The 27,702-nt window shown below is 37.3% G+C and overlaps 1 protein-coding gene across 1 annotated transcript in view; it reads left to right on the top strand.

Annotated features, from left to right (window-relative positions):
- Window positions 1-632: 632 nt before the first annotated feature.
- The window catches only part of klhdc8b (kelch domain containing 8B), a 145,201-nt gene continuing 118,131 nt past the window's right edge, over window positions 633-27,702 (top strand). Inside the window, exon 1 of the mRNA XM_073823674.1 lies at window positions 633-1,023. Within this exon, the coding sequence (XP_073679775.1) occupies window positions 633-1,023 (391 nt within the window). The remainder of the gene's footprint in view (window positions 1,024-27,702) is intronic.

The following is a 27,702-nucleotide window of genomic DNA, read 5'->3' as shown; positions in this document are numbered from 1 at the left end:
AAATGTCAGCGCTCTGGCCATTGAATTATACAGTTTATTTGAATAAGTGTAAGACTGGATCACAAGCTCCACCAACAGCTTGCTTCCGTCCACACATCAGCCTTCGGCAAGCTGGGAATTCTCTCTTTGATTAGCAGGATTATATTGTCTTTTATCTTGTGCTTGCACTGTTACTGTCTCTCTTTTCCTGTTCCTTGCAGCGGTAACCATGAGGGTCGCACCGACACATTTGGCAAGACTACAGAGAGGCGTTTCACGTGGATAAATTAGTTTCTTTCGTGTCGGGGTTACACATTCTTGCCATTTTTTTACAACTGCACGGCTCGTGGAAGACGACAGGAAGGACTTAAAAGGGCCTGATGCACCTTTTAAGAGCAGCAACAAAAATGAATAAATCATCAAGAGGGAGTGAGGGCTAGTTCTTCACAATCAGACACTGAAGGAAACGCTCTTCTTTCCCCCCACCTGCCAGCTCTGAGAGAGTGAGAGCGGTCTCTGGCAGATTGACAGTTGCAGCCTCTCCTCTCTAGGCTGGTGGTTTGTTGATGCATTTACCTTGATTTTTCGCGCTCCTCTGCCCTCCCCCTCCGTGCCCGTGTCATGCTCTGTTGCCGGCGTGCCGTCCTGGAGCCATGCCCATCCCTGAGATGGCTTTGAGCCCGGTGAAGTCTCTGTACTGGGAGGTGTTCCCCTCCATGACCGCACAACGGGTGTACTGCACGCCCGTGCTCTGGGCCGGACGCCTCTACGTGCTGGGGGGCTGCAGCGAGAATGGCCTCCCTCTGGACTCCGCAGAAGTGCTGGATCTGGAGAGCCAGCGCTGGTGCGAGCTGCCTCCTCTTGCCACCGCTCGAGCCGGGGCGTCCGCCGTCGTCATCGGAGACCAGCTGATGGTCATGGGAGGAATGGATGCACAGCAGAGTCCACTGGCCTCGGTGGAAGTGTATCACCCTGATGAGGGAAAGTGGGAGAGGAAGACGGGACTAGGGCAGTCCTCCATGGGCATAACCACGCTGGAGAAAGGTAAGAACAATGTTTCTTCTTCATTCTTTATTGAGAGGATTACACTGGTCAAGTATTCTTTCCCTGTTGCACTGCAAAGTTTTCTAATTAAAATAAAGTCTTTTAAAATGTGATTCAAAATTGTGTAAGATGTGAAAAGACAAGTTTTTAGAGAATATGCCCTTAATTATGCTTATGTTTCTTACTCTGTTGTCAAATTAGCCATGAACTATTGTTTGTTTATGTCTAATTTGACAGTGGGGTAAGAGAAAAATAAGCTTAATTAGTTGCATATTCTCTGAAAACTTTTTGCAATTTTGCTTCTCGGGTTAATAGAAAATAAAAATGGTGTCCATGAAAAAAGTAGTTGTTTTACTTTACTTTTTACTGAGTAGTAAAAAGTGATGTTTTACTTTATTGACCTTGACGCACAATCATGAGGGTCTTCGGGGGACCTCTTTGTGTTTCATAATTTTTGAATGTTAGTTACACCACTAGATAATTTGACAGACAAACATTTTTCAAATATTAATACTGAAGCACTTTTTTTTAAATAAATTGATGAAAAATAAAAATAATTTTTCAAAAATTTCTTTTAATCAGGCTTTTTTTTCTTTCTGTTGGTATCAGGACAGTTGTATCACCCTGTCATTTTTGACTTTATGCCCCCCAAACTTAATTTTAATAAGGAAATTAAAAACATGCTAATCATAGAAAAATGTATTCACATCTTTATATGCTTGAATTGCATTTTTACTTTATGTTTTTGAATAAATAAAGGATTAATAAAGGTCACTTTCAGAATAAAAAAATCCTGATTATGTACTCACCCTCGTGTCATCCAAGATGTTTATGCCTTTCTTTCTTCAGTTGAATAGAAATGAATGTTATTGAGGAAAACATTCCAGGAATTTTATCCATATAGTGGACTTCAATAGGAACCAATGGGTTGAAGGTCCAAATTGCAGTTTCAATGCAGCTTCAAAGGGCTCTACACGATCCTAGACAAAGTATAAGGCTCTTATCTAGTGAAACGATCTGTCATTTTCTAAAAAAAAATTACATTTGTATACTTTTTAACCACAAATGGTCATCTTGCACAAGCATGACTTCACGCATTATGTAATCGTGTTGGAAAGGTCATGCTTGATGTAGGCAGAAGTACCGACCCAATGTTTACAAAGCAACCATGCAAAGAAAGTCAAACACCTTTTGCAAAAAGATTTTGAAGTTGGAGGAGAAAATGAGATGAAAGGAGAATTTTTCACCCAACCAAACCTTTTTGAACCGAAGTACACAGACAAAGAACAAACCGTGCTTGACCTTTCCAATGTGATTACGTAATGCATGAAGTCGAGCTACTGCAAGACTAACATTTGTGGTTAAAAAGTATATAAATGTAATTTTTTTTTAGAAAATGACTATCTTTTCACTAGATAAGACCCTTATTCCTTGGCTGGGATTGTGTAGAGCCCCTTGAAGCTCCATTGAAACTGCAATTTGGACCTTCAACTTGCTGATCCCTATTTAAGTTCACCATATGGAGAAAAGTTCAAAACCTTAATTTCTTTTTGACTACGGAAAAAAAGACATAAGCATCTTGGATGACATGGGGGTGAGTAAATTAAACCCACATCACTGTCTTGTCACTATAAGTGTATAAATTTCTGCCGTTGTCTGACTAAACCGTTATTGTTTGGTTCTCAAACCTCAGGAAGCGGCAGTGCGTAGAAACACATCAGACTGTAATTGGTGAAAATAAAGTTTGGTTCCTCTCTCGCCTTTCTGCTGCCACCCGTCAGAGCGCGATTAGCCGTATAATCTTGGCTGTTGTTATCTTTGCTACAATCACTGTGGTTGTAATGAATGTCTCTCGTAGCCGGCGCCTCTAGAGTGCTCCGGATATACCAGCTCCAAATCAAGGCATCAGTCATGCCATACTGTGACACAAAGAATTACACTGCAGAGAAAAGCTCCCTCACATACTCTCCCTCCTCTCTAGCTTGTGTAGGTGTGTGTTCAGGTGACAGTTTATCCAGTTTGAGACCCTGAGGAAGAGTGTTTATTCACAGGGATTCGCTTCTGCTAAGCCGCATTCCACCGGCTGAGCTGATTCAGGCCCAGACTGACCAGTTCAGTGGATCCGTTTTAAAGCTATCAGCTGGCCGGCTAAAACAAGACCCCTTATTTGGATTCATGTGCAAGAGAGAGCTCATAAGCCTCTGGTTCTTTGATGAATACGTTGGTCACGTCTGCAGAATTATAAATGATCTGTCTGCTCATTTAGCTAGAGGAGCAGATCGGTGGAAATTAGCTTGTGAGTTGTGGTCTAGGCGTTTGTCATGAAATAATAATATCAAGGATGTGAGGGAGACATCTTAAAGAGGCTATATCATAAATATAGTTGAGGTCAAAAGTTTACATACAGCTTACAGAATCTGCAAAATGTTAATTATTTTAGCAAAATAAAAGGGATCATACAAAATGCATGTTACTTTTTATTTAATACTGACCTGAATAAGATATTTCACACAAAAGACATTTACATATCATCCACAAGAGAAAATAATAGTTGAATTTATAAAAATGACCCTGTTCAAAAGTTTACATACACTTGATTCTTAATACTGTGTTGTTACCTGAATGATCCACAGCTTTGTTTTTCTCGCTGTTCTTAGGAAAATCCTTCAGGTCCCACAGATTCTTTGGTTTTTCAGCATTTGTGTGTATTTGAACCTTTTTCCATTAATGACTCTATGATTTTAAGATTCGTCTTTCACACTGAGGACAACTGAGGGACAAATATGCAACTATTACAGAAAGCTCAAACACTCACTGATGCTTCAGAAGGAAACACAATGCATTAACTTTTTGAATTTGAGGATCAGGGTAAATTGACCTTATTTCGTCTTCTGGGAAACATGTAGGTATCTTCTGCAGCTTCTGAAGGCCAGTACTAAATGAAAAGATATATACTATATAGGCAAAATAAGAAAAATGTACATACCTTCATTCTGTTCAAAAGTTTTCACCCCCAGGCTTTTAATGCATTGTGTTGCCTTCTGAAGCATCAGTGAGCATTTGAACCTTCTGTAATAGTTTCATATGAGTCCCTCAGTTGTCTTCAGTGTGTCATTGTTGGAAATCATACAGTCATTGTTGGAAAGGGTTCAAATACACAAAAATGCTGAAAAAACAAAGAATTTGTGGGACCTGAAGGATTTTTCTGAAGAACAGCAGGCAGTTTAACTGTTCAGGACAAGCAAGGCACTCCTGAACAACTATCACTAAACAAAAACACAGCTGTGGATCATTCAGGTAACAACACAGTATTAGAAATCAAGTGTATGAAAACTTTTGAACCGGGTTCTTTTTATAAGTTAACTATTATTTTCTCTTGCCTTTTATGTGAAATATTTCATTCAGGTTAGTACTAAATAAAAAATAACATGCATTTTGTTTGATTCCTCTTATTTTAATATAATAATTACAATTTTGCAGATTCTGCAAGGTGTGTGTAAACTTTTGACCTCAGCTGTTTGTCTTAATTTTTTTTTCTAGGTCTACTTATAAGGTTAGTCAAGGTTTCTTGCACCAAAACACTAGAGGGCTTACTTTTAAATGTATCATAAGTAATATTTACATGAGTAAATAATGACAGATGGTAACTTTTGGGTGTATTTTGCTGCTGTACCTTTAAGACCTCTAAGACCTCTATGTAAATGATCTCTTTTATCATTTGACTAGCCTTTTTGCATGTAAAAAGAGTAACACTTTACTCTTTACTCTTTAGGTTTGCTGTCAGGTCCAATTGCTATGAATTTGTAGCCACTTTTATGTGTGAAGGAACATGAGCACACTGGGGAAGGAGCTGCAGGATTGTGTATCGTGTGTTTATTCAAGTGCATTAGTGTGTTAATAATTATGCCTCCGTTGTTCAGTCTCCATAAAGTTAGAGTCTCTGGTGTTCCTTTCAGGGTGCACAAATCATACTAGAATAAAAATACCAGCATGAGCCATGCCTTGCCTTATTAAAACAAGCACATGCTAATTGCCATATGCCACCACCATGTGGCCTGATAATTAAACTTGAAATATGTTATTATACAGCTTTCTGAAGTGGTTGATTCTTATTGGTCAAATATTTTAGTATAATGAATATATAACCTGTGTTATACTGTGAGGTCTCTTGTATCACTCCGACATTTAGTTTTTCACATAATAAAATAATTTCTGATAATTCAATTGCATTAATTAACTTACTTGGCATGCAGCCGTGTATAATCTAATTATTTGACATTATTGCAACAGGGTGAACTCAAATTAACTGGGTTTTTTATCATCCTGAACTGAAGGGGTTTATATCCTGATTTAGAATGCTGTGAGATCTAACTTAGCAGATTGTTCCTGACAGGTCTTTTCGACTGACAGTAGATCACATCGCCTTCTACTATCAGTGCATCGTCGTAATTCCTCATGTCCTTTTGTGTCACAAAAAGCATTAAGGTGCTAAAACAGGCTGTATGAAGCCATAATTCGGTCCCAGGCTTTGGTATCAAAGACCACTGTTTTCACCTCTCTCTCTTTTTCTAAACAAGGCTTGTTCTCTTTGATATCCTTCACGTCATCTTGGGGACAAATTGCTTTGAGGGTCCAGTCTGTGTTTGTATGGCTTTGAAATCCTATTTTCCTTTGCACCCCTTTGGCTTATCGCAACAATTCTGTATCCAAATATCAATCAGGGTCTGAGCCAAACCATCTGGGTTTTGTAAATAACACAGCCTATACTGAATTTGATCTCAATCATAAGAAACAAGAAGGATTTTTTTTTGCTCATGCTGTTTATGATAATGACAGTAATAGAGACTCAAGCTGGAGAAGTGCAGCTGTGGCCGGTCAAAACCACAGAATCTCATATTTTTGCTTCTAAACGTGAATTTTTTGTTGTGCGCTGATGTCTAGCGTGAAGTTTAAATGTGTGCTGCGGTGTGAGGACTTGTCAGAATCATGCTGACCTGTTTGTCATATGGAGTGGATAGATATTTAGGCAGACAAGGTCTTTTTGATTTCAGACTTATAACTCTGAGGGAACGGAGTGTCTCAACAGCACTCTAAAGGAAACACGAATGTCAGCTTGGGTCGCCGAAAATACTGTGTAATACAGAATTATTGATTCAAGACAAAGGATCAAGTCAAAGCTGAATTTTCAGCAGCTTTTACTTCAGTCTTCAGTGTCAAATGAGAAATAACTTCTAGAAATTATTCTAAAGTGCAGATTTGGTGCTCAAGAAACATTTCTTCTTATTATTATCCATGTTGAAAACAGCTGTGATGCTTAATATTTGATACATTTTTTAGGATTTTTTATATTTTAATAGAAAGTTCAAAAGAACAGCATTTATTTGAAAAGAAAAATTCTGTAACATTATAAATGTCTTTACTCTCACCTTTAACAATTTTTGAAGGGTGAAATATAAAAACAATTATTAACTTTCAGTAAGCTTCTTGTATGTTGGTGTTAAAGGGATATTTCACCCAAAAATGTAACTGACCTCATGATTTACTCACCCTCAATCCATCCTGGGGGTGTATGACGTTCTTCTTTCAGACGAATACAGTGAAGAGTCATATAAAAAATATCCTGGCCCATCCGAGCTGTATAATGGCAGTGAATGGGTGTTGAGATTTTGAAGCAAAATAAAGTGCATTCCTCAGTCATAAAAAGTGCTCCACATGACTGCAGGGGTTTAATAAAGGCCTTCTGAAGTGAATTGATGCGATTGTGAAAGACAAAGATCCTTATTTAAAACTTTATATATACCGTAATCGCTAGCTTTCGACGTGGAACGTAGGAATAGTGTATGCTCTAGTGAGAAGTGACGAACACAGTGGGAGGATTTGAAAAGAAAAATATTGGAGGATTTCGATATAAGCCAAAAGGAGACTGGTTTTCTTTTGCTGTAAACAAAACTTGCTTTTCGGTTTTCGTTCGCATGCAACAGTTAGTGGAGCTAGAGATTATGGTTTAATGAGTTTTTAAATATGGATGTTTTTCTTATACAAACACATTGATTTACTTCAGAAGGCCTTTATTAACCCCCTGGAGCCATGTGGAGCACTTTTTTTATGATGGACAGATGCATTTTATTGGACTTCAAAATCTCAACAGCCATTCACTGGCATTATAAAGCTTGGAAGAGTCAGTTTTTTTAATATAACTTAGATTATAAGAAGAAAGTCATACAGTATGCATCCAGAATGGCTTGAGGGTGAGTAAATCATGGGGTAATTTTAACTTTTGAGTGAATACTCCCTTCAAACTGTAGGCTTTTTATTGAATATTTATTTGATTTGATTTGATGAATTTATTTGGTCATAAAACTGAACAGTTGTCAATTACAGGACAAATTACAGTCTAAGAGAGATTACAAATTGTTGTCAATTTTAATAATTACAACACATAATATATGATTACTAGGTAACTAAATTGATTTGTTATATGGGACACTTGTGTAAGATTAAATTTTGCAATGCACCGATTTCATACTGATACAAAAAAGCTGATAATTATTTTCATGTTAAGGCTGATATTGATAAATGCCAGCTGTCAAGGTTCTATTTTGCATAATAACAATAAACACACTAAAAATGAAAATCAAAGTGAATTTAGGCATCATAACATTAGTGTTTTATTTGTAATTCATACATAATAGTATAGGATTTTTATATCACCCATCTATGAATTATTGGCCATAATTTTACAATAATTATTGGCTTTAGTACAAGCCTGAATTTTACTATTGGTGGATCAATTAAAAAACAGCAATAGCGACAGATAACTACTTATAGTTTCTGATCTGTCATCCATTCCTACATAATTGTTTTTAATTTTTGTTTTTAAATAGTTTGATTCAGTGTCTCAAATGCATTTTAGCATTATTATAGTTTATTTGCTATAGTTTAGAAAATGGTAATAAAATATGACAAGACAAGAACTCAGAGTTACCTGTTTTAGAACAAATTCATCTTGATAATGTCAAATAACTTTGATAGAAAGGTATGGAATGGATTACAATCAATAAAAAATTCAGACAACTGTTACTGTGACAATATTTACAACTATAAACTATCAATCAATAACTATCAATACTTTGTTGACCTGTTATCAAAAAATGCTTTATTTTGTTCAGTCTGTGGTAGGGCTGGGCGATAAATCGAAAGCGATTATAAGGCGCGTTTAGTGAATGAAGCCGGTACTTTGATTAGTAGTAAATCTCCATCACGTGCGTTCAGCTGCATTCAGCTGGAGTGTTCAGAGACGTAAATCACTGACAAGCTACGCCAAATCGCGCTAAAAATCGCATTCGATTCGATTCGATTTTGAGCGCGATTAGGCGTAGCTTGTCAGTGATTTACGTCTCTGAACACTCCAGCTGAACGCAGCTGAACGCACGTGATGGAGATTTACTACTAATCAAAGTACCGGCTTCATTCACTAAACGCGCCTTATAATCGCTTTCGATTTATCGCCCAGCCCTAGTCTGTGGTGTAAAAAAGTCGCATTAGCAATTCTAGAAAAAAAAAAACATGATCAGATCAAAGTTTTTTAACCCAAATTTGATCAGTTTTACTGGTAGTCTACTGTATGAAGAATTTTTGGGTTTTATATCTCACAGTTTATTTTGCTATCCTTACTTACATAAATGAACAATAGTGTCCTGCACTCACTAGTAAAAAATATAAAAAATTATATCTGGTGTTTGAATAATTTTTGGTTTGACTGTAGGTCCTAAAAGTTGTCCTAAAAATAAACCGTCCATTGTTTTCTTCTGCTTAAGTTAGCAACCCTCTGAAGAGCTCACCTATGGGCCTGTGACAGTAGACTCTATCTCTCTGTCTCTCTCTCTCTCTGACTGCTGCTATCTGTATCTCTCTCTCTCCTATCCCTCTCACTTCCCTACCATCATTTGATCAAGAGAGCATTCTTGTTGCCAGGCAACAGGTGTGTAAATTTGTGTGTGCGTGTATGCATTTGTGTGTGTGTGTGTGTGTGTGTGTGTGTGTGTGTGTGTGTGTGTGTGTGTGTGTGTGTTTGACCCAGAGACATTTTTAGAACGGAACAGGCTGAGTTGCAATGCCAATCCATGATTCACTCACTGCTCTGCTACTCGCCTCTTTCTCTCTTCACAGGAGAGGCAGAGAGAAGTGCTTATTGCCCTTCTGCCCCCTTAATACCCATAATGCCCTCTGTGCTCATCAGATACACCACAGTAAGAGACTCTTCCAAAACCGCTTGCTCTGATAGTCCATCTGATGATCCGAACCGTTTTTTCCGCTTGTCCTCTAGACACACTGGATCTATGGACATCTCTGTAGACTTACAAGAAGCACTTATGTTTAAGGACAGTTTGCCTGTCTGTTACAGAAGCATTTTGAAAGAAGTACAGAAGCTCCTGGAGATGATTTTAAAGCATGTCGGTGAACATCTCTGCTGTAATCCTGGTGGACCTTTTTGGTCCATTTTTCCTGAAAGGATGTGATTCAGGCTAAGTGAGCTTTCCCGTGGTAAATTATGCAGAAATGCAGTGAGTGCTGCTTCTTTAAAAGATAACTGTACAAGTAAGAATTGAGGTCAGCTTTTACAGTGTTCCTCATTATTGAGTGCTAAAAAAAATGTTGTGCTAAAAGATTGTGTCAGTCTTAAACAAAAGCCTGTAGACAAGAAAATGAAGAAAACTGGAATGGTGTTGGGAAAGCTGTAGCTTGTCAAGCTTCAAGCTATTAATATTTTCAATGAATTAAATTACGAATGAATTATGAATAAATAATATTTACGTCTACTTTAAACACAAATAAATGCTGAGCTGTTTGCATTTGTACTGAGCTTTGAAAATATACTTGAATGAGCATTTGCATTTTAAATAACTTTCAAGATTCTTTCTTGTTGTTGATTGACGCATATAATTAGTTAATTATAGTTGTTAACACACAGAATATGGATGGCTGGATAGATGCTGTTTGTGTTAGTGGAAACGTCTCAAATGAGCCTGGGTCCACCTCTCTATAAATCTAGAAACTGATTGAATGTGGTTGAAGCCAAGCAGACGAGACACATGAAACATGTTTCAGAACGCCATCAACTCACTGAAGTGCCTGAGCGTTTGAAGTGCTGGCCTTGAGAAAATGTCACATGGTGTCATGAATAATTATGAGGCCACGCCTTCTCATAGGATAAAGCTCTGCAGTCTCATTATTATTCATGAGATGCTATAGTACATTCTCTAATGGTGTTTTCAGATGAATGCAGCTCCAAAAATTTCTAAATTAATCGTTTTCTTCTTACAATTAAATATGCCAGATGCAAACATGCATTCATTTGCCTTTTAAGGGTGCAAAATCTTTTAAAAAATAGATTTAATGGATTTTAAAATATGATTTATAATCAGCTGTTTTTTTTTTCTAGCACAAAAACAGTGGGGGTTTTTAAATGAACAAATTTCAGTTGTAAGACCTAAAATGTCATGCTGGTACTCAAATGGCTGAATTGTTGTTTTGAATTAGTTCATTTGCATAAACCATTCAAACGAATCAGAAACCTAAATGAATACAAATGTGACACATTTTAGTAGAACATGGTTAATGTTTGCCTCAGCATTTTCAGTAATAAGGTTTAGTTAATTTAGTAGCTTAGCTGCATTGAGTTAGTCACCAATATGTGTGTGTCTATATATATATATATATATATATATATATATATACACAGTTTGGCTCATAAGTTTACATACCCCTTGTAGAATATGCAAAATGTTATTAATTTTAACAAAATAAGAGGGATCATGAAAATTGCATGTTTTTTTTATTTAGTACTATCCTGAATAAGCTATTTCACATAACAGATGGTTTTATATACTCCACAAAACAAAATAATAGCTGAGTTTATAAACATGTCTCTATTCACAAGTTTACATACCCTTGAATCTTAATACTGTGTGTTGTTACCTGGATGATCCACCGCAGTTTTTATGTTTTATAATAGTTGTTCATGAGTCCTCTGTTTGTCCCGTTCTTCAGAAACACCCTCCAGCTCCTACACATTGTTTGGTTGTCCAGCAGCATCTGCATATATGAACCCTTTCCAAAAGTGAATGTATGATTTCAAGATCCATCTTTTCACACTAAGGACAACTGAGGAACTCATACATAACTATTACAAATGATGAAAACATTCACTGATGCTCAAGAAAGCAACACAATGCATTAAGAGCCAGGGGGTGTAAACTTTTTGAATTGGGTGATCAGGATAAATTTCACTTATACTGTCTTTTGGGAAACATGTAAGTAGCTTCTGAAGTGCAATACTAAATGGAAAAAAAAATCTGTAAATAAAATAAGAAAAATTTACACATTGTCATCATCCTGTTCAAAAGTTTACACCCCCTGGCTCTTAATGCATTGTGTTGCCTTCTCAAGCATCAGTAACCTTTTGTAATAGTTCTGTAAAAGTCTCTTAATTGTTCTTAGAGTGAAAAGATGGATTTCAAAATCCTACAGTCATTTTTGTAAAGTGTTAAAATATGCAGAAGATGCTGGAAAAAGCAAATAATGTGCAGGAGCTGGAGGATTTTTCTGAAGAGCAGCAGGCAGATGAACTGCTCAGGACAAACAAGGGACTCATGATCAAATTATCACAAAAGATAGAAACAGTCGTGGATCATCTAGGAAATGACACAGTATTAAGATTCAAGATTTTTGAACGAGGTCATTTATATGAATTTAGTTATTATTTTTTCTTGTGTATATTTAAACCTCTGTTACGTCAAAGTTTATTCAGAACAGTAGCTACTAAACAAAAATTAACATGCAGTTTTCATGATCCCTCTTATTTTGTTAAAAATTTTAACATTTAGCATATTCTGCAATATATGGGTCAAAGACGCTAAGATGTCCACATCAAAAGAAATTTGCAAAAGTGATTGAATGTCCATAGAAAGCACATTAAATGTAGGCAAAGTATCTACTTTTAAAGTTTCAAATAGGTTTTTGAAAAATAAAATGTCAAAATTTGGTGGAAATAATGTTACATTGTCATTCAGTGCAGTGTTTCCCCTAGCTTTCCAGTGTTGGGGGGGGGGGGGGGGGGTGCCGGTAGCCAACGTTACTTTTTTTTTCCCCGGTACTTTACCCTACTTTGTGAAATAACGAAAACATTATTATACACTTATTCAGTGGAAAAATAAGTCCAAAACTCTCTATTTTAACATATTGAACAATAGGGCTCTACCAACTTTTGCTTTTTTTTTTTTTTAATTCTTGTGTGTATTATTTTTTCTCATAATCAAATTAAAAGTATAAACATTTATTTATTTTTAATCAAATGAAAAATAAACCCTTTTAATTTTTGGCAAACAAACAGAGGTTTACTGTTAAAATCAATAAATAATAATAATTTAACATTTAAATAATAATTGTAGTATTTTTTCTACAATTAAGTGGTTAATCTTGTTATATTTATTTTTATCATATATATTGTTTCATGTCAATTATTTAAATAGGAATATATAAACAACTACATTATACTGTACAAAAGTAATACAAGACTAATGTTCTGTTACATGTTACTTTTATTTTGACAGGTTGCCTTGAAGTTTCTGTGTGTGTACAGCATGTTATGATGCTAGTTTTCTCAAATGAAACGGTAAAAGTGACACTCACAGCAGCTTTGGATATTGAGTTTATCTGTTCATGCGAGATGCAAATGCCCAAAATTAGCGGGAGCGTCACGTGTGCTTCAGTATATGCGTGTAGTAAAAGCGCGTCTCCACCATTCATACAAACAGAGGCAAACGGAGCATGCAGGATTCATATTGAAACGGTCTTTTTGCATTTCAGTTTTCACAGACACTAGTCCATATCGCGATTTGAATGAAGTAACAGACCAACTTTTGATTTATTAATCCAAAAATCGACGAATTTACGTGGCATTTCGCGCTATAGTAGATTCGGTTTTTATGAATGGAGTCCGCGATCCCGTCTGTGTTTTCGCAGATGAGACATTGTAAACACGCGATCATGTAAAGACAGAAATGACATGCCTTCGTGTAAAGAAGATAAATAACACAAGGCAATTTAGTTTGTTTAATAAAAGAACAATGTATAGCCCTGTTCTATAGGAAAGATAACCTTAATGACTTCTATTGTGATCTGACGCTATATCAAAAATAAAATGAACTTGACATTCAAGGGGGGCGGGGGGTGCCGTTGGGGGGGCGGGGCGCCCCCCTAAGATAATGGTAGGGGAAACACTGCAGTGTAACTCAGTATTTCTGTAACAATTCAAACAACATGCTTATTCTAGCTTGTATATTTAAAATATATAAAAGAATAAGGGAGCATATTAAATTGTATTGTGTTTTAAATGAGTAAAACATTTATACTGACAAATGGGCAAAACCTAGAATAGTGGCAAATTAAAAAAAATTGTATTACAGCTAGTTAGTATTTGGGGTGAAAGTAATTTGTCTTTTAATTAAGCAATCGTCTTGTTTATTCAGCTTTCAGATGATTTATAAATCTCAATTAAGAAAGAAAAAACACTTTTGACTGGTTTTGTGGTCCAGGGTCACAAATAAAAAGTTAAATAACAAAAATAAGTAAAAAAAAAAAAAGTAATAATATAAATATATATTTTTTTAACACTGCATATTTTTCTGTGGTTTTTGAGGAGAAGGATAACTTACACTACCTGTCCATGTTGACATCTGCCTATTTGTGAATTTGGGCCAAAATATGATTTGTTTGGATAGCACTATCTTTAACTAGTTGCATTTAAGTTAAGAGACAACAGTTGATGTGTCCAAAAAGTGAAGCTTTTGAGTTTTGGATAGTTAAAAATGAACAAATTTCTGTTTTTCATAAACCAGCTGCATTGTTTTTGTTCCAAGTTACAGTGCAGATGATTTTGGAATGATATTATGCCGAGGCTTGATGTGCAGTGCATCTGATTTGGCCTTGTTAGCCCATGTTTTAATGCAGTCCATGTTATGTGTAGGTGTGCAAGCTGCTGATAGAATGTTATTAGACTAGCATGTGTTTGTCATTTGGTTATCACCACAGCCGTGAAGATGATGTCGTGTTTGTGTGTGTGTGTGCATGTGTTTGTGTGATCTCATTATATAAATTTGTCTGGGGAGTGAGCGGAGATGCAGATCACTATGGTAACACATCCATCTCTGCTTCACGTAGGAACGAGACAGCTGTGCAAACAAACACACTTTAAACTCTCGAAATCTCGAAAAATGAAAGTTTCACCTACTAATTCTTTCAAAATTGGATACGGTAACTTGCGACACAGATGGTGCTCAAAGAACACAATGTAGCTATCGCACGTACACGGATATCCCTTCGTTACGTGCACGCATACACGCCATCTGAAATAAAAGACGCTGAAACCATTAGTCCCTTCCTCTCTGCTATTGTGCAAGGGCTGTTTGATGTTGCTTTGCGACCTCTGTGTGCGGCACACGTTTGATCGCTGTGTGGCGTGCGGGCCACTTTCTTCTGAGGAACCGTGAAGAATAGGGAAGAATACATACAACTGCTAATTTCCATCGTGTCTCTCTGTCCCATCTCGCTTTCTGCCTGACACCTGTGCTGAGGTGCATTTTTGATGCTCTTCTAATTGAGCTGATCTAAATGCATCCTCAATCACTGTAGAGCTCATTAGTCTTTTCTGGAACCAGTCAACCTGTGTGTGTGTGTGTGTGTGTGTGTGTGTGTGTGTGTGTGTGTGTGTGTGTGTGTGTGTGTGTGTGTGTGTGTGTGTGTGTGTGTGTGTGTGTGTGCGTGCATGTCTGATGTTGTTTGTATTTTTACTTTTTTGTCATTCACGGATCTATGGAAGCCTGTTTCCACCACTGAATAAAAAATAGAAAAGGTTAGTGCAACTTTTTATCTCACAATTCAGAGTCAAGAGTCAAGTCAGAATTGTAAGTTATGAAGTCAGAATTTAAAAAAGATATAAACTCACAATTCTGACTTTTTTCTCAGAATTGTTTGATATACACTTGCGATTGAATGAAATAAATTCACAATTGCTGGATTTATACTCAAAATTCTGACTTTTTTCTCAGAAATGTGTGATATAAATTCACAATTGTATGGTATAAATTCACAATTGCGAGATAAAAACTCAATTTTTTTCTCAGACTTGCATGATATAAACTCAATTGCAAGATAAAAACGTACAATTCTGACTTTTTTCGCAGAATTGCGTGATACAAACTTACAATTCTGACTTTTTTTTCTCAGAAATGTGTGATATAAATTCACGTTTGTATGGTATAAATTCACAATTGCGAAATAAAAACTATTTTTTTTCTCTGAATTGCATGATATAAACTCAGATGCAAGAAAAACATACAATTCTGACTTTTTTTGCAGAATTGTGTGATACAAACTCACAGTTCTGACCTTTTTTTCCACAGAATTACGTGATATAAGTTCACAATTGTGTAATATAAATTCACAATTGTGAGATAAAAACTTGTTTTCTCAGAATTCAGAATAGCGTGATAAAAACTCAACATTTCTGACTTTTTTTGCAGAATTGCGTGATATAAACTTACAGTTGTGTGATTTAAAAACTCACAATTCTGACTTTTTCAGAATTGCATGATATAAACTCACAATTGAGTGATAAATTTACAATTGTGTAATTTAAAAACTCTCACTTCTGACTTTTTTTCTCAGAATTGCACGATAAAATCACAACTGCGTAACATAAATTCACAATTGCGAGATAAAAACATACAATTTTGACATTTTTTCTCAGAATTGCGAGTTATAAAGTCAGAATTGACAAATATAAACTCACAATTGCAAGTTATAAAGTCAGAATTGACAAATATAAACTCACAATTGCAAGTTATAAAGTCAGAATTGACAAATATAAACTCACAATTGCAAGTTAAAAAGTCAGAATTGAGTGATATAAACTCACAATTCTTACCTTTTTTCTCAGAAATGTGAAATATTAACTTACAATTGCGAGTTAAAGCCAGAATTGAGAGATATAAACTTGCAATTGTGTGATATAAATTCACAATTGTAAGATAAAAACTCAAGATTCTGACTTTTTTTCTCAGAATTGTGTGATATGAACTCGCAATTGTGTCAGAATTGCTGGACATATACTCAAAATTCAGATTTCTTTCTCAGAATTGTGATATAAACACAATTGCAAGATAAAAACATCACAATTCTGACTTTTTTCATAAATTCATAATTGTGTGATATAAATTCACAATTGCGAGATAAAAACTCAGCTTTATAATAAATGTTTATGTTTCTATAATATAAAAAAACCTATATTATAAATAAGCAAATACATTACTTGGGTACAATTTTAATATTTTAGAGTTAGTTCATTAATTTATTTATTAATAATGCCATTAAAAATGTGAATGAAAAATCTCTACAAGCTTGTTGTAACAGTTATTTTATAGTGCCTGTTAAATTTGGATGATTTTGTGCTCTTGGCAACTGAAAATTCAGCGCATAGTGATATTTTATGCATTTAATATATTCTGTATCATTTTTTAACCTTGTCTATTTTTTCAGTGGTTTTTAAGGTGGAGGACATGTTACACATCCTACTCAAATTGACATCTGCCTATTTTGTCTAGTTTTTACTAAGTGACAGAGCCAAAATACTGTTAGAATTGGATCACACTATCTTTGATTCTTACACGATTACATGCATTTTATTTTTTGCATTTGCCAGTTTTGACACATCAGATAAGAACTAGAACTAGAAACATTCTCATAAATGTTGTTGCTCTACGCTTTTGAATGCTCATCAATCACCTTGATCTTCGTCAACGGACTTCATCACGTTAGCTTTAGAGAAATCCCTCAGTATACTTGAGCTTCTGCTAGAATTTAACGCTCTGAAAGGAAGACGATTAAAGAGTTTCTCCCACATGAAGTAATTGTCTCAGAGCTGGCGGCTTGTAACATTCTTCACCCCACTTAAAGATTATTTTCTTTCCCCAGGGGAGCTTTGGGGGGATTGTGCTTCTCTGACAGTCAATGCTTTTGCCGCAGGCACAGATACAGTCCACAGCTAAAGTGTTGAGCTCACTTTCACAAAACCCAAAATCCAGCAGACGTCTTTACTTTTCACAATCTGTTCTCATGTATGTACATTCTTCCGTAGATACTGTGTTGCCATGTGTTTCATGCATTCAGTAAATCTTGGGTCTAGGGAATTATAGTTAAATTAAAAGGGAAGTGTGTAACTTTGGCACCAAACAAATAAAGACTGCACCCTTCAAACAGATTGTTCCTTTGTCTGGCTTGTCTGGTTGTTGTGGTACATTATTTCTGTTTTCTTTGCACACAAATATTCTCGTAGCTTCATTACATTACGGTTGTACCACTAATGTCACATGGACTATTTTATCGATGTCCTTACTACCTTTCCGGGCCTTGAGCGTGTCAGTTGCATTGCTCTCTTTGCAGGGTCTAGAAAGCTCTCAGATTTTACCAAAAATACTCATTTGTGTCCCGAAGATGAATGAAGGTCTTGCAGGTTTGAAACGACATGAGGGTGAGTAATTAATGATAGAATTTTCATTTTTGGGTGAAACTATCCCTTTAAATGTTGACCTGGTGGCTTTCATTTTACTTAAACGTATCCTGGATTAGTCCTGCCATGCTTGAGTATTTCAGTTTAGAGAAATACAATTGTATTTGGATAGAAAAGAATTCTCAACCCAATTGGCTGTCTCAAGGTGTTTTTTTAATGCACAAGTTCAAAACCCCTTTTCACTAGGTCAATAAACATAAAAAGGAAATGATGGCGAGAGATGGATGGTATTCCTTTCTACATCAGACCAGACTTCAAAGTCATTTCGGTGTTTGTGTGCTCTAGGCGTCAGCTGTCTGAGCTCCCGCTGAGACGGCTGTACCTGCGCACAGTGAAGATGTGCAGGTCAGGCAGCTTCCCTCAACCAGTCCTGTGTGTTGACTTAGCCAGTGGCTGTTATTTAGAGTGCTTTCAGACTTTCACAGAGGAGGGGGAGAGGTCAGAGCTCATTTTGAGAAAGCCATATCTCCCCCTGAGCAGGTGGCGGAAGACTATGCCATCCCACAATCCATTGCCTCAAGAGTTCACTGCTTTGTGCCAGCTGGTACACTTGCAGAGTCTTTGTGAACAGTGGCGTGGCCCAGTGTGGCTCAGAGCTGAATGGTCTCTATTGCGCTCGCATGTCGACCATACATCATTCCCACTCTATCCTGAGGCCCAGCTGGGACACTCTACACCTGAGCCTGTTCATCTGATTATTTAACATTTAATAAATTCCTTTCATCTAGAGAAACGCCAGTACACTAATCGTAGAGACAGGTTAGGAAAACTGAAAATTCACTCATCATTTATTTCCCCTCATGTTGTTCCAAACCTGTATCGTTTTTTTTTTCTCTAAAAAAAAACTGCAGACTACAAACTATGCTCACTAACGTTTTAATTGGCTACTTATCTTGCAGTTTTATAAAAATGTTCTGAGTTTTCTGGCTCAGTGGCTTCTGGTGCATATTTTCTGTATGCAGCAGTCTAATTATGAATTCTTTTGTCTTATTATATTCTCTCTGAGCAATAACTTTTGTTGATTTTACATCATTACTTCATTCACAATGCATTTTTATCCGTCTCTACATCCAGAATAGACGTGGCATGCCAACTCTCTATATTTAAACTGTGAAGTTATTTAAATTATTTATAGATTTATATATACATCAGCAATGATAAATTCATGAACTCTTTAAAAATCTCTGGATTTCTACATTGGCTATATCAAAGAATTGATCTTATACGATTACTGGCAAACACATTCCTTAACTATTTCTTACCTGTGATACTCCAGATAAGGCTGAGTAGTGACATTACAGAAGAAGTAATGACGATTATGTAATATACATTCAGCTTTTACACTAAATCTCCATATACATGCATAAGTGTCAGATTAAGCTAAGTTATTCACTCGCCCTGAGGCCAGTAAGCTCCTATGTTATGCACTAGCAGTTGTACTTGTTGAAACTAACATTTTCATTAATTTATTAATTACTGCAATGCGGAAAACACAGATGGAACCACAGAATCCTGTCATAGAAATGGAATTCACTGTATAACTCGCTGTGTTGGGGGTAACACATTAACAGACACATTAAGTAACACGAGTTACGTAATTAGGTTACTTTTTTCAAGTCACTAGTAAAGTAATGCATTACTTTTTCATTTACAAGAAAATATCTGAGTTACTTTTTCAAATAAGTAATGCCAGTTACTTTGTTTTCCCATTTATTGACTGACAAGTCTTGTGTCCCCATGTTGAGAGAAATCGGGGGGGGAAAACCGATTCAGTAATCACCAAATGAATTAAAACGAATGAAAAACGAGTGAAAATGCGAACTCCGAATATGACGCAAACCTGCAATTAATTATGGTAAATAACACAAATGTATTTAATTCCATTTTATTAACCAATGTCTTTTGACCTTTGATGATCCAGATAATCCGCAAAAGTAATGTAACGCATTACTTAAAAGTAACATAATCAGTTACTTTTTTGGTAGTAATACAATATTGTAATGCATTACTTTTAAAAGTAACTTTCTCTAACACTGATAATGTGTAATGTCACAGAATTTTCCAAATTTTGGAAATGTGGACTGGTGTCTGTGAATATTAAGCTGCAAAAATACAATTTAAATATGAATCCTGCATGTTCTGCATGTCTGTGTGAATTAATGGCGCAGACACGCGGTTTTGTTTACTACACACATACTGACACGTGACTCTTGCTGTCACACTTTAGCGGGTTGAGGATTGTAGATGGATGAGGCAGGAACCGGAGTTAACTAAACACTGATATTTATTGTAAAAAATAAACGAAAAACATGGAGCCAAACAGACAGGAGTAACAATACAAACAAACAAAATCCAGGGGTAGGCAGAGAAAACAAAGTAACGTTATCGACGGACACTGAACTGAGGAAACAAACAACTTAAATAGGAGCGTCAGGGGTGTAGCAAATTAACAAGACAGGTGAACCAAATCAAAGCTAATGAGGACAAACCAATAAAACACAGAACAACAGGGGGAGACAAAGAGAGAAACCAACTGAAGTCCATGTGAGGGGGGAAAACACTAGGAAACACTGACAGTAACGCCCCCCTCCAATCTGGGGGATCAGGAAGCCATGGCCGAGTAAACAGTCCAGGTGGCCATGGCTGATCAGGGGAGTAGCCCCCCCCCCCCCCAAATTTTCTTGGGGGAACCTAGGGCATAGTCCACCCAGGAGAGCACGGAAGGGCGTGCTGGAGAAAGCGCCAGCTCTGGAGGGGGCGGTGGAGGCAACACCGGCTCTGGAGGGCGCGCAGGAGAGAGCTCCGGCTCTGGAGGGCGCGCAGGAGAGAGCTCCGGCTCTGGAGGGCGTGCTGGATCTTGAGGAGCGGGCTCTGGACGGTGCTCTTGAGGAGCGGGCTCTGGACGGCGCTCTTGAGGAGCGGGCTCTGGACGGCTGGACGACCCCAGCGGAGATTCTGGAGGGCTGGGCGTCTCTAGCGGAGACTCTGAAGGAGCAAGCTCTGGACGGCTGGACGACCCCAGCGGAGATTCTGGAGGACTGGCCGGAACCAGCGGAGACTCTGACTTGGCGGTAGCCATCTTGGGTGCAGACGCAGGCTTGTCGGCCATCTTGGCCGGGGACTCAGGAACGGCGGCCATCTTGGCCGGGAACTCAGGAACGGCGGCCATCTTGACCGTGAACTCATGAACGGAGGCCATCTTGTGTGCAGACTCTGGCGTGGCAGCCATCTTGAGGGCAGATAGTAACATGGTAGCCATCTTGCTTGCAGACTCTGGCGTGGCAGCCATCTTGCTTGCAGACTCTGGCGTGGCAGCCATCTTGCTTGCAGACTCTGGCGTGGCAGCCATCTTGCTTGCAGACTCTGGCGTGGCAGCCATCTTGCTTGCAGACTCTGGCGTGGCAGCCATCTTGCTTGCAGACTCTGGCGTGGCAGCCATCTTGCTTGCAGACTCTGTGCTTGCAGACTCTGGCGTGGCAGCCATCTTGCTTGCAGACTCTGGCGTGGCAGCCATCTTGCTTGCAGACTCTGGCGTGGCAGCCATCTTGCTTGCAGACTTGCGTGAAGCCGTGGCGGCCATCTTGTGAGCTGACGCTGGCTTGGCAGCTGACGGGCTTGAGCGCGGAGAGGAAGCCTGAGGTACTGGGCTGAGGACCATCGTGGGGCTTAGGAGGACTTGGAGACACGTGGGAGGCAAGGAGGGAGTGAGGTCGCTGGAGTGATATGCGGATGGCACTGGCTGTTGGTGAGATGGGGTGATTGCAGGCTTCCAGATGGGAGGAGGATTACTATCCTCCGCCATGACTTGAAACGAGGAACCATACAAATCGAGAACAAAATTTACAAAATCTGCTACGGGGCGGTAGCAATCATTTGGAGTAATCAACTGGAACAAATAATCATCTTTTAGTCCCATCTGGAAGCATGCATTTATCATTTTATCACTCCATCCCACCAGATGGTAGATACTCAGAAACTCCTCCACATATTCTTCCAGCGAACGCTCACCTTGCTGGAGGTTCCAAAGTTTGTCCTCAGCCCAGGTCATTTTGTATTGGTCCGTCGATCTTTCACACTTTAGCGGGTTGAGGAGTGTAGATGGATGAGGCAGGAACCGGAGTTAACTAAACACTGATATTTATTGTAAAAATAAACGAAAAACATGGAGCCAAACAGACAGGAGTAACAATACAAACAAACAAAATCCAGGGGTAGGCAGAGAAAACAAAGTAACGTTATCGACGGACACTGAACTGAGGAAACAAACAACTTAAATAGGAGTGGCAGGGGTGTAGCAAATTAACAAGACAGGTGAACCAAATCAAAGCTAATGGGGACAAACCAATAAAACACAGAACAACAGGGGGAGACAAAGGGAGAAACCAACTGAAGTCCATGAGGGGGAGAACACTAGGAAACACTGACACTTGCAGTGTTTTCAGCCTTTACCGCCTTCACTTCATGAGCATTTTACCATTTCTTGTGAAAAAAATCATATAAAATACAAACAAAACCACAAAGGTCTTCACAGCAACCCTTGAAAATAAAACTTTGGTTTAACTTGAAGAAACTGTGACAGAAATATATTACTTAATGTAATAATAGTACTAATACTACTAATAAAATTATTATTAAAAACATTTTTTAAGGAATATTTACCAGTATTTATTTACAAGAAAAATGTAAATACACAACATAGTATATATATATATATATATATATACTACATAGTATATATGTATATGTACATGTATACCATACTATGTATACTATGTTGATTAGACATGCTTTTTGATTGATTTGTTTTATTATTTAACCATTAAAACAGAGTCTAGAAAAATTTTAATGGAAAAAAACTGGAATCCACAAAAATTAAAACAGGGAATATAAAACCCAGATTTTGGAAAATTAAATAAATAAAACGGATTTCATAGGGCCCTAAGTAATGCTTGATAGTGCAACAAAACCTCTACCAAACATAGCTGTTCTTCCTGTAGACTTTTGACCAATTTTGGATCATCTTTCCCCACAGTTTATAATAATTTCTGGATTGGTTCAATAGCACAGGTTATGCTACAACATCTCAACTAGCATAAGGTCAGAATTTCTTTCTCAGACGTTCTTTAGTTGGTTTTACGTTTTATGATTTGGGTCCTTGGGTCTTGTTGCATCACTTAACCTCTCTAAAGCTTTAAGTCATGAACTGCTGTCCTGATATTCTCTGGTAAAATGTGTTCATCCACTTTTAAATTCATTGTTTAGTCAATGATTGCGAAATGTTCAGACCCTGAGGCAGTTCACTAGTTCGCTTTTGCATATAATAAACAGCGTAAAAGTTAAGCGTGTTTGGCGTGCTGTCCGGGAGAGGGCTCCGAGCTCGGTAGTCATTCCCGAGCCCGGGGCACTCCCCCTGCCCAGGGAGAGGGGTCCGAGCTCGGCATTTGGCCCGAACCCAATAGCGCTCCCCCCTAGCTGGAGGTGAAGAGAAATGAAAAAAAGGGGGGGTGGGAGGGATGCTGGAATCAGAGATAGCTGAAGGTAGGACTGCTTGGTTATTTAAAGGGACTGTAGTAATTAGATAGGGAGAGTGATTGGATAGGGAATGATTGCTGATGATGAATTGGCCGTGTTAATTATCTGCGCGAGCTCCTCCTGAAATTTGTTAATGAAACATCACTTAAACTATGATGCTCTTTCCACCACGCTTCACAGTAGAAATGAGGTTTTGGTGTTGGTGTGCAGCGCCCTTTTTCCTCTAAACAAAACATGCAGTTTTGCCAAAAGGTTCACCTTTTGACTCAACAGTCCACAGGATTTTTTCCTGGAAGCACTGTGGAACAACCACATGGTTTTAGGCAAACATACAGCAGTAATTTCCCCCTTGTCCTTTTATAAACACCTATCTTGTTCAGTATTTTTCTGGTAGTGGACACATGAACAAAATCTCTCTCAGTTTGTAGGGCTTTCAGGAGGTCTTCTGCTCTTATATTTGTTGTTTCTTCTTTTCAGGATTGCCTATTGTGTTCTCTGTTCCTAGAGAGAGCAGCAGCATTTAAGAATTTATTACATTTTGTGGACCGGTTTTCTTAGCGTGGACCAACTGCTTATGTTGTAGTTTTTGTTATTTGTCAGTTTTGTAGCATATGGTCATTGAATAAAAACAAAAGAGCATGACGACTGTAAATATCACCTTTATATTCTTGGAAACTCAGACTAGCACTGCTGAGTTAATTTTTGTATGCAATATGCATCAGATGCTGTGTGAACGGACTGTGGGTGGCCCGTGGGCACACCATCTGAGGCTGAGACGACATAGTAACAGTCAGGTAAGGCAGCATGCTAGAGTTGCTTGTGGCTGCTGTTGTCTCTCAGACACAGATCAATGAGCAGACGTAAATGACCGGAGGTCAGTTGTCATCGCACTGTACCTTGACCTTGAGGACTTCTTGTGCATGCACAGAAAATGTATGAGAAAAAGTGAGATGCAGACATGATAAGCATCCAGAATGCTTCATCACACAATGCAAATATGACTCCATTGTTGCAGTCCTCGTTGCCTCATGCTCCCGCTGTGAGTCTGGATGTAGCAGAGCAGTGTCAGTATGAAGGGAGGCAGATGCTCGATCACAGCAGGGATATGTTTGTAAAAGAGCACACTATATTCTAGTCTAGTAACTTGCTTTGGATTTGAGATTGATCTCAAAATGTAAGATATGTTGAACCTACATGATTAGTTTCAGATAATTCAACTTGTACAGCGAAATTACAAACTACCTTAAATAATTAAAAAAAGTTATCTTGCAGTTTCATACTGACCAGTTTTTTGGTTCAGTGGTTTCTACTGCATATTTTCTGTACACTTCAGCCACATTATGAATTCTTTTATGCCCTGTGATCCACTTCCCGAAAGTCCCCAGGCTAGAAAATGAGTTGGTTTTACACCATTGCCTTCATTTACAGGCCCTTTCTTGCAGGTTTTCTTCCCTCATGCATCATGTCCTTTCAAACATGCTGCCACAGATTTTGAACCAAATGGAAATTCAACCTCCATAATAACAACAATAAAAAAATAATTATTATCTTTGAAGAGTTATAATGGTATGGAAGCCCATTTCCACCACTGAATAAAACATAAAAAAGGGTAATTGTGACTCTTTTGTTGACTCTTTTGATATAAACTTGCAGTTGTGAGGAAAAAAGTCAGAATTGGCAGATGCAGACTTACAATAAAAAAAGTCAGAATTCGCAGATGCAGACTTACAATAAAAAAAGTCAGAATTGCAAGTTCGTGTCTCACAGTTCTGACTTAATTTCTCAGAATTGAGTTAATATCTTACAATTCTGACTTCATAACTTGAAATTGTGAGTTTGTATCATCTAATTCTGAAAAAATAGGTCGGAATTGCGAGTTTGTGTCATAATTCGGAGAAAAAAAGTCAGAATTATGAATTTGTATCACATAATTTTGAGAAAAAAGTCTCAATTGCGAGTTTGTATAATGCAATTCTGAGAAAAAAAGTCAGAATTGTGAGTTTGTATCATGTAATTCTGAGGAAAAAAGGAAGAATTGCGAGTTTATATTGTGTAATTCGGAGGGAAAAGTCTGAATTGCCAGATGCAGAATTATAATTTAAAAAAAAGTCAGAATTGCAAGTTTGTATCTCACAGTTCTGACTTAATTTCTCAGAATTGAGTTTATATCTTACAATTCTGACTTCATAACTTGCAAATGTGAGTTTGTATCACGTAATTCTGAAAAAATAAGTCAGAATTGCGAGTTTGTGTGACATAATTCGGAGAAAAAAAAATCAGAATTGCAAGTTTGTATCACTTAATTTTGATTTGTATCACTTAATTTTGAGAAAAAAGTCTGAGTTGCGAGTTTGTATAATGCAATTCTGAGGAAAAAAAGTCAGAATTGTGAATTTGTATTGCATAATTCTGAGAAAAAGGAAGAATCGCAAGTTTGTATTGTGTAATTCTGAGGAAAAAAGGAAGAATTGCGAGTTTATATTGTGTAATTCTGAGGAAAAAAGTCTGAATTGCCAGATGCAGACTTACAATAAAAAAAAGTCAGAATTGCAAGTTTGTATCTCACAGTTCTGACTTAATTTCTCAGAATTGAATTTATATCTTACAATTCTGACTTCATAACTTACAATTGTGAGTTTGTATCATGTAATTCTGAAAAAATAAGTCAGAGTTGCGAGTTTGTGTCACGTAATTCGGAGAAAAAAAATTCAGAATCGTGAGTTTGTGTCACGTAATTTTGAGAGAAAAGTCAGAATTGCAAGTTTGTATTACGTAATTCTGAGAAATAAAGTCCGAATTGCCATTTTGTATCATGTAATTCTGAGAAAAAACAGAATTGCGAGTTTGTATCACACAATTCTGAGAAATGAAGTCTGAATTGCTAGCCTGGAAAAAATCCAGACCCTAATCTATTAAGATTAAGGGTCTGGCATCGAGCAATGAAAAGAGCCTAACTCGAGGGGTGGCACCAAGCATGCATTTGAAACTCTCACTGCACGCAATTGGATAACGCCACGACCAATCACAACAATACATGGTGATACACGCTAACTGATAGGTTAAACTCTTGCCGTATCCAGTCGGCAAAACAGCAAAAACGTCCTTCTTGCAAAGGAACGATTCGAGCGCGGTTTTCTGTTCCTCTTTTATATGAAAAGCCAAGTCTAACTCGTGCATTGTAGCGGCCAAAGCCGTTTCAAACAACTGGTGTTCAACTGTAGCCATCTTCATTCCGGACGTTGCAGCGCTGTCATCATTAGCTTAGCTCACCTCTGGCCCGCCTACATCAGATACACCGATTTGATTGGTTCCCAGAACTGCTTACTTAATGCAGTAACGTGCAACATTGCTCGATGCCAGAGTGTCTTGCAGAGACAATTCAAATTGTGCTCTCGTGAGACCTCTGGATTTCCAGGCTACCGAATTGCAAGTTTGTGTCACGTAATTCTGATAAATAAAGTCAGAATTGCAAGTTTGTATCACGTAATTCTGAGAAAAAAAGTCAGAATTGCCATTTTGTATCACGTAATTCTGAGAAATAAAGTCTGAATTGCCAGTTTGTATTATGTAATTCAGAGAAAAAATGTCAGAATTGCAATTTTGTTTCACGTTATTCTGATAAAAAAAATCTGAATTACGAGTGTGTATCACATAATTTTGATTTGTATCACGTTATTTTGAGAAAAAAGTCTGAATTGTGAATTTGTATTGCGTAATTCAGAGAAAAAAAGTCAGAATCACGAGTTTGTCACGTAATTTTGAGAAAAAAGTCAGAATTGCGAGTTTGTGTCACGTAATTCTGAGAAAAAATCCAGAATTGTGAGTTTGTATCACGTAATTCTGAGAAAAAGTATTGCAAATTGTAAACTCCCAATTGCGAGAAAATAAAAAGTCAGAATTGTGACATAAAAAGTCACAATTACCTTTTTAAATTCTTTATTTAGTGTTGAAAACAGGCTTCCATAAAATGGGACTCAATGGCTGTTAAAAAAAAAAAACTCTAACCTAATAAACTAGTTGATGCACTGTAAAAAGTTTTCACCAGATTCAACTTAGGTTTTTAAGTTCAGCAGCTGCCTTAAGTTTTTAAGTTAAATCAACTTAAAACTACAAGTCATCTAAACTTACTACAGTACAATAAAAATGAGTTGATGTAACTTGTGAGTTTAAATGACTTAAGTTGATTTAACTTAAAATCTTAAGGCAGCTGCTAAACTTACGTTTTTTAAGTTGAAACTGGTGAAAACGTTTTACAGTGTGTGAATACTGAGATGAAAAAGTTGGCAAAAAATGAATTTAACAGTTAAAACAGGATGATCCATGTTGTCACTATATTATATGATCAGTCACAAACTTGCTTATTTGATTAACACGGAAATAGGGCAGAATATTTTTCATACATATTTTTTAACTCAAAATCCTAAAAGTGTGTTATTTTCAGGATCAAATTACACTTGCAAATAACAGTTTTCCAGTGTCTCTACTGACCATCAGTATGTGTGTCTGGATGTTGTAGTTTG

This window comes from Garra rufa, chromosome 18 (genome assembly GCF_049309525.1).
Source record: "Garra rufa chromosome 18, GarRuf1.0, whole genome shotgun sequence".
NCBI classification, from domain to species: Eukaryota; Metazoa; Chordata; class Actinopteri; order Cypriniformes; family Cyprinidae; genus Garra; species Garra rufa.
The sequence above is the reverse complement of the archived record's forward strand: the minus strand, read 5'-3'. Positions and strand labels throughout refer to the sequence as shown.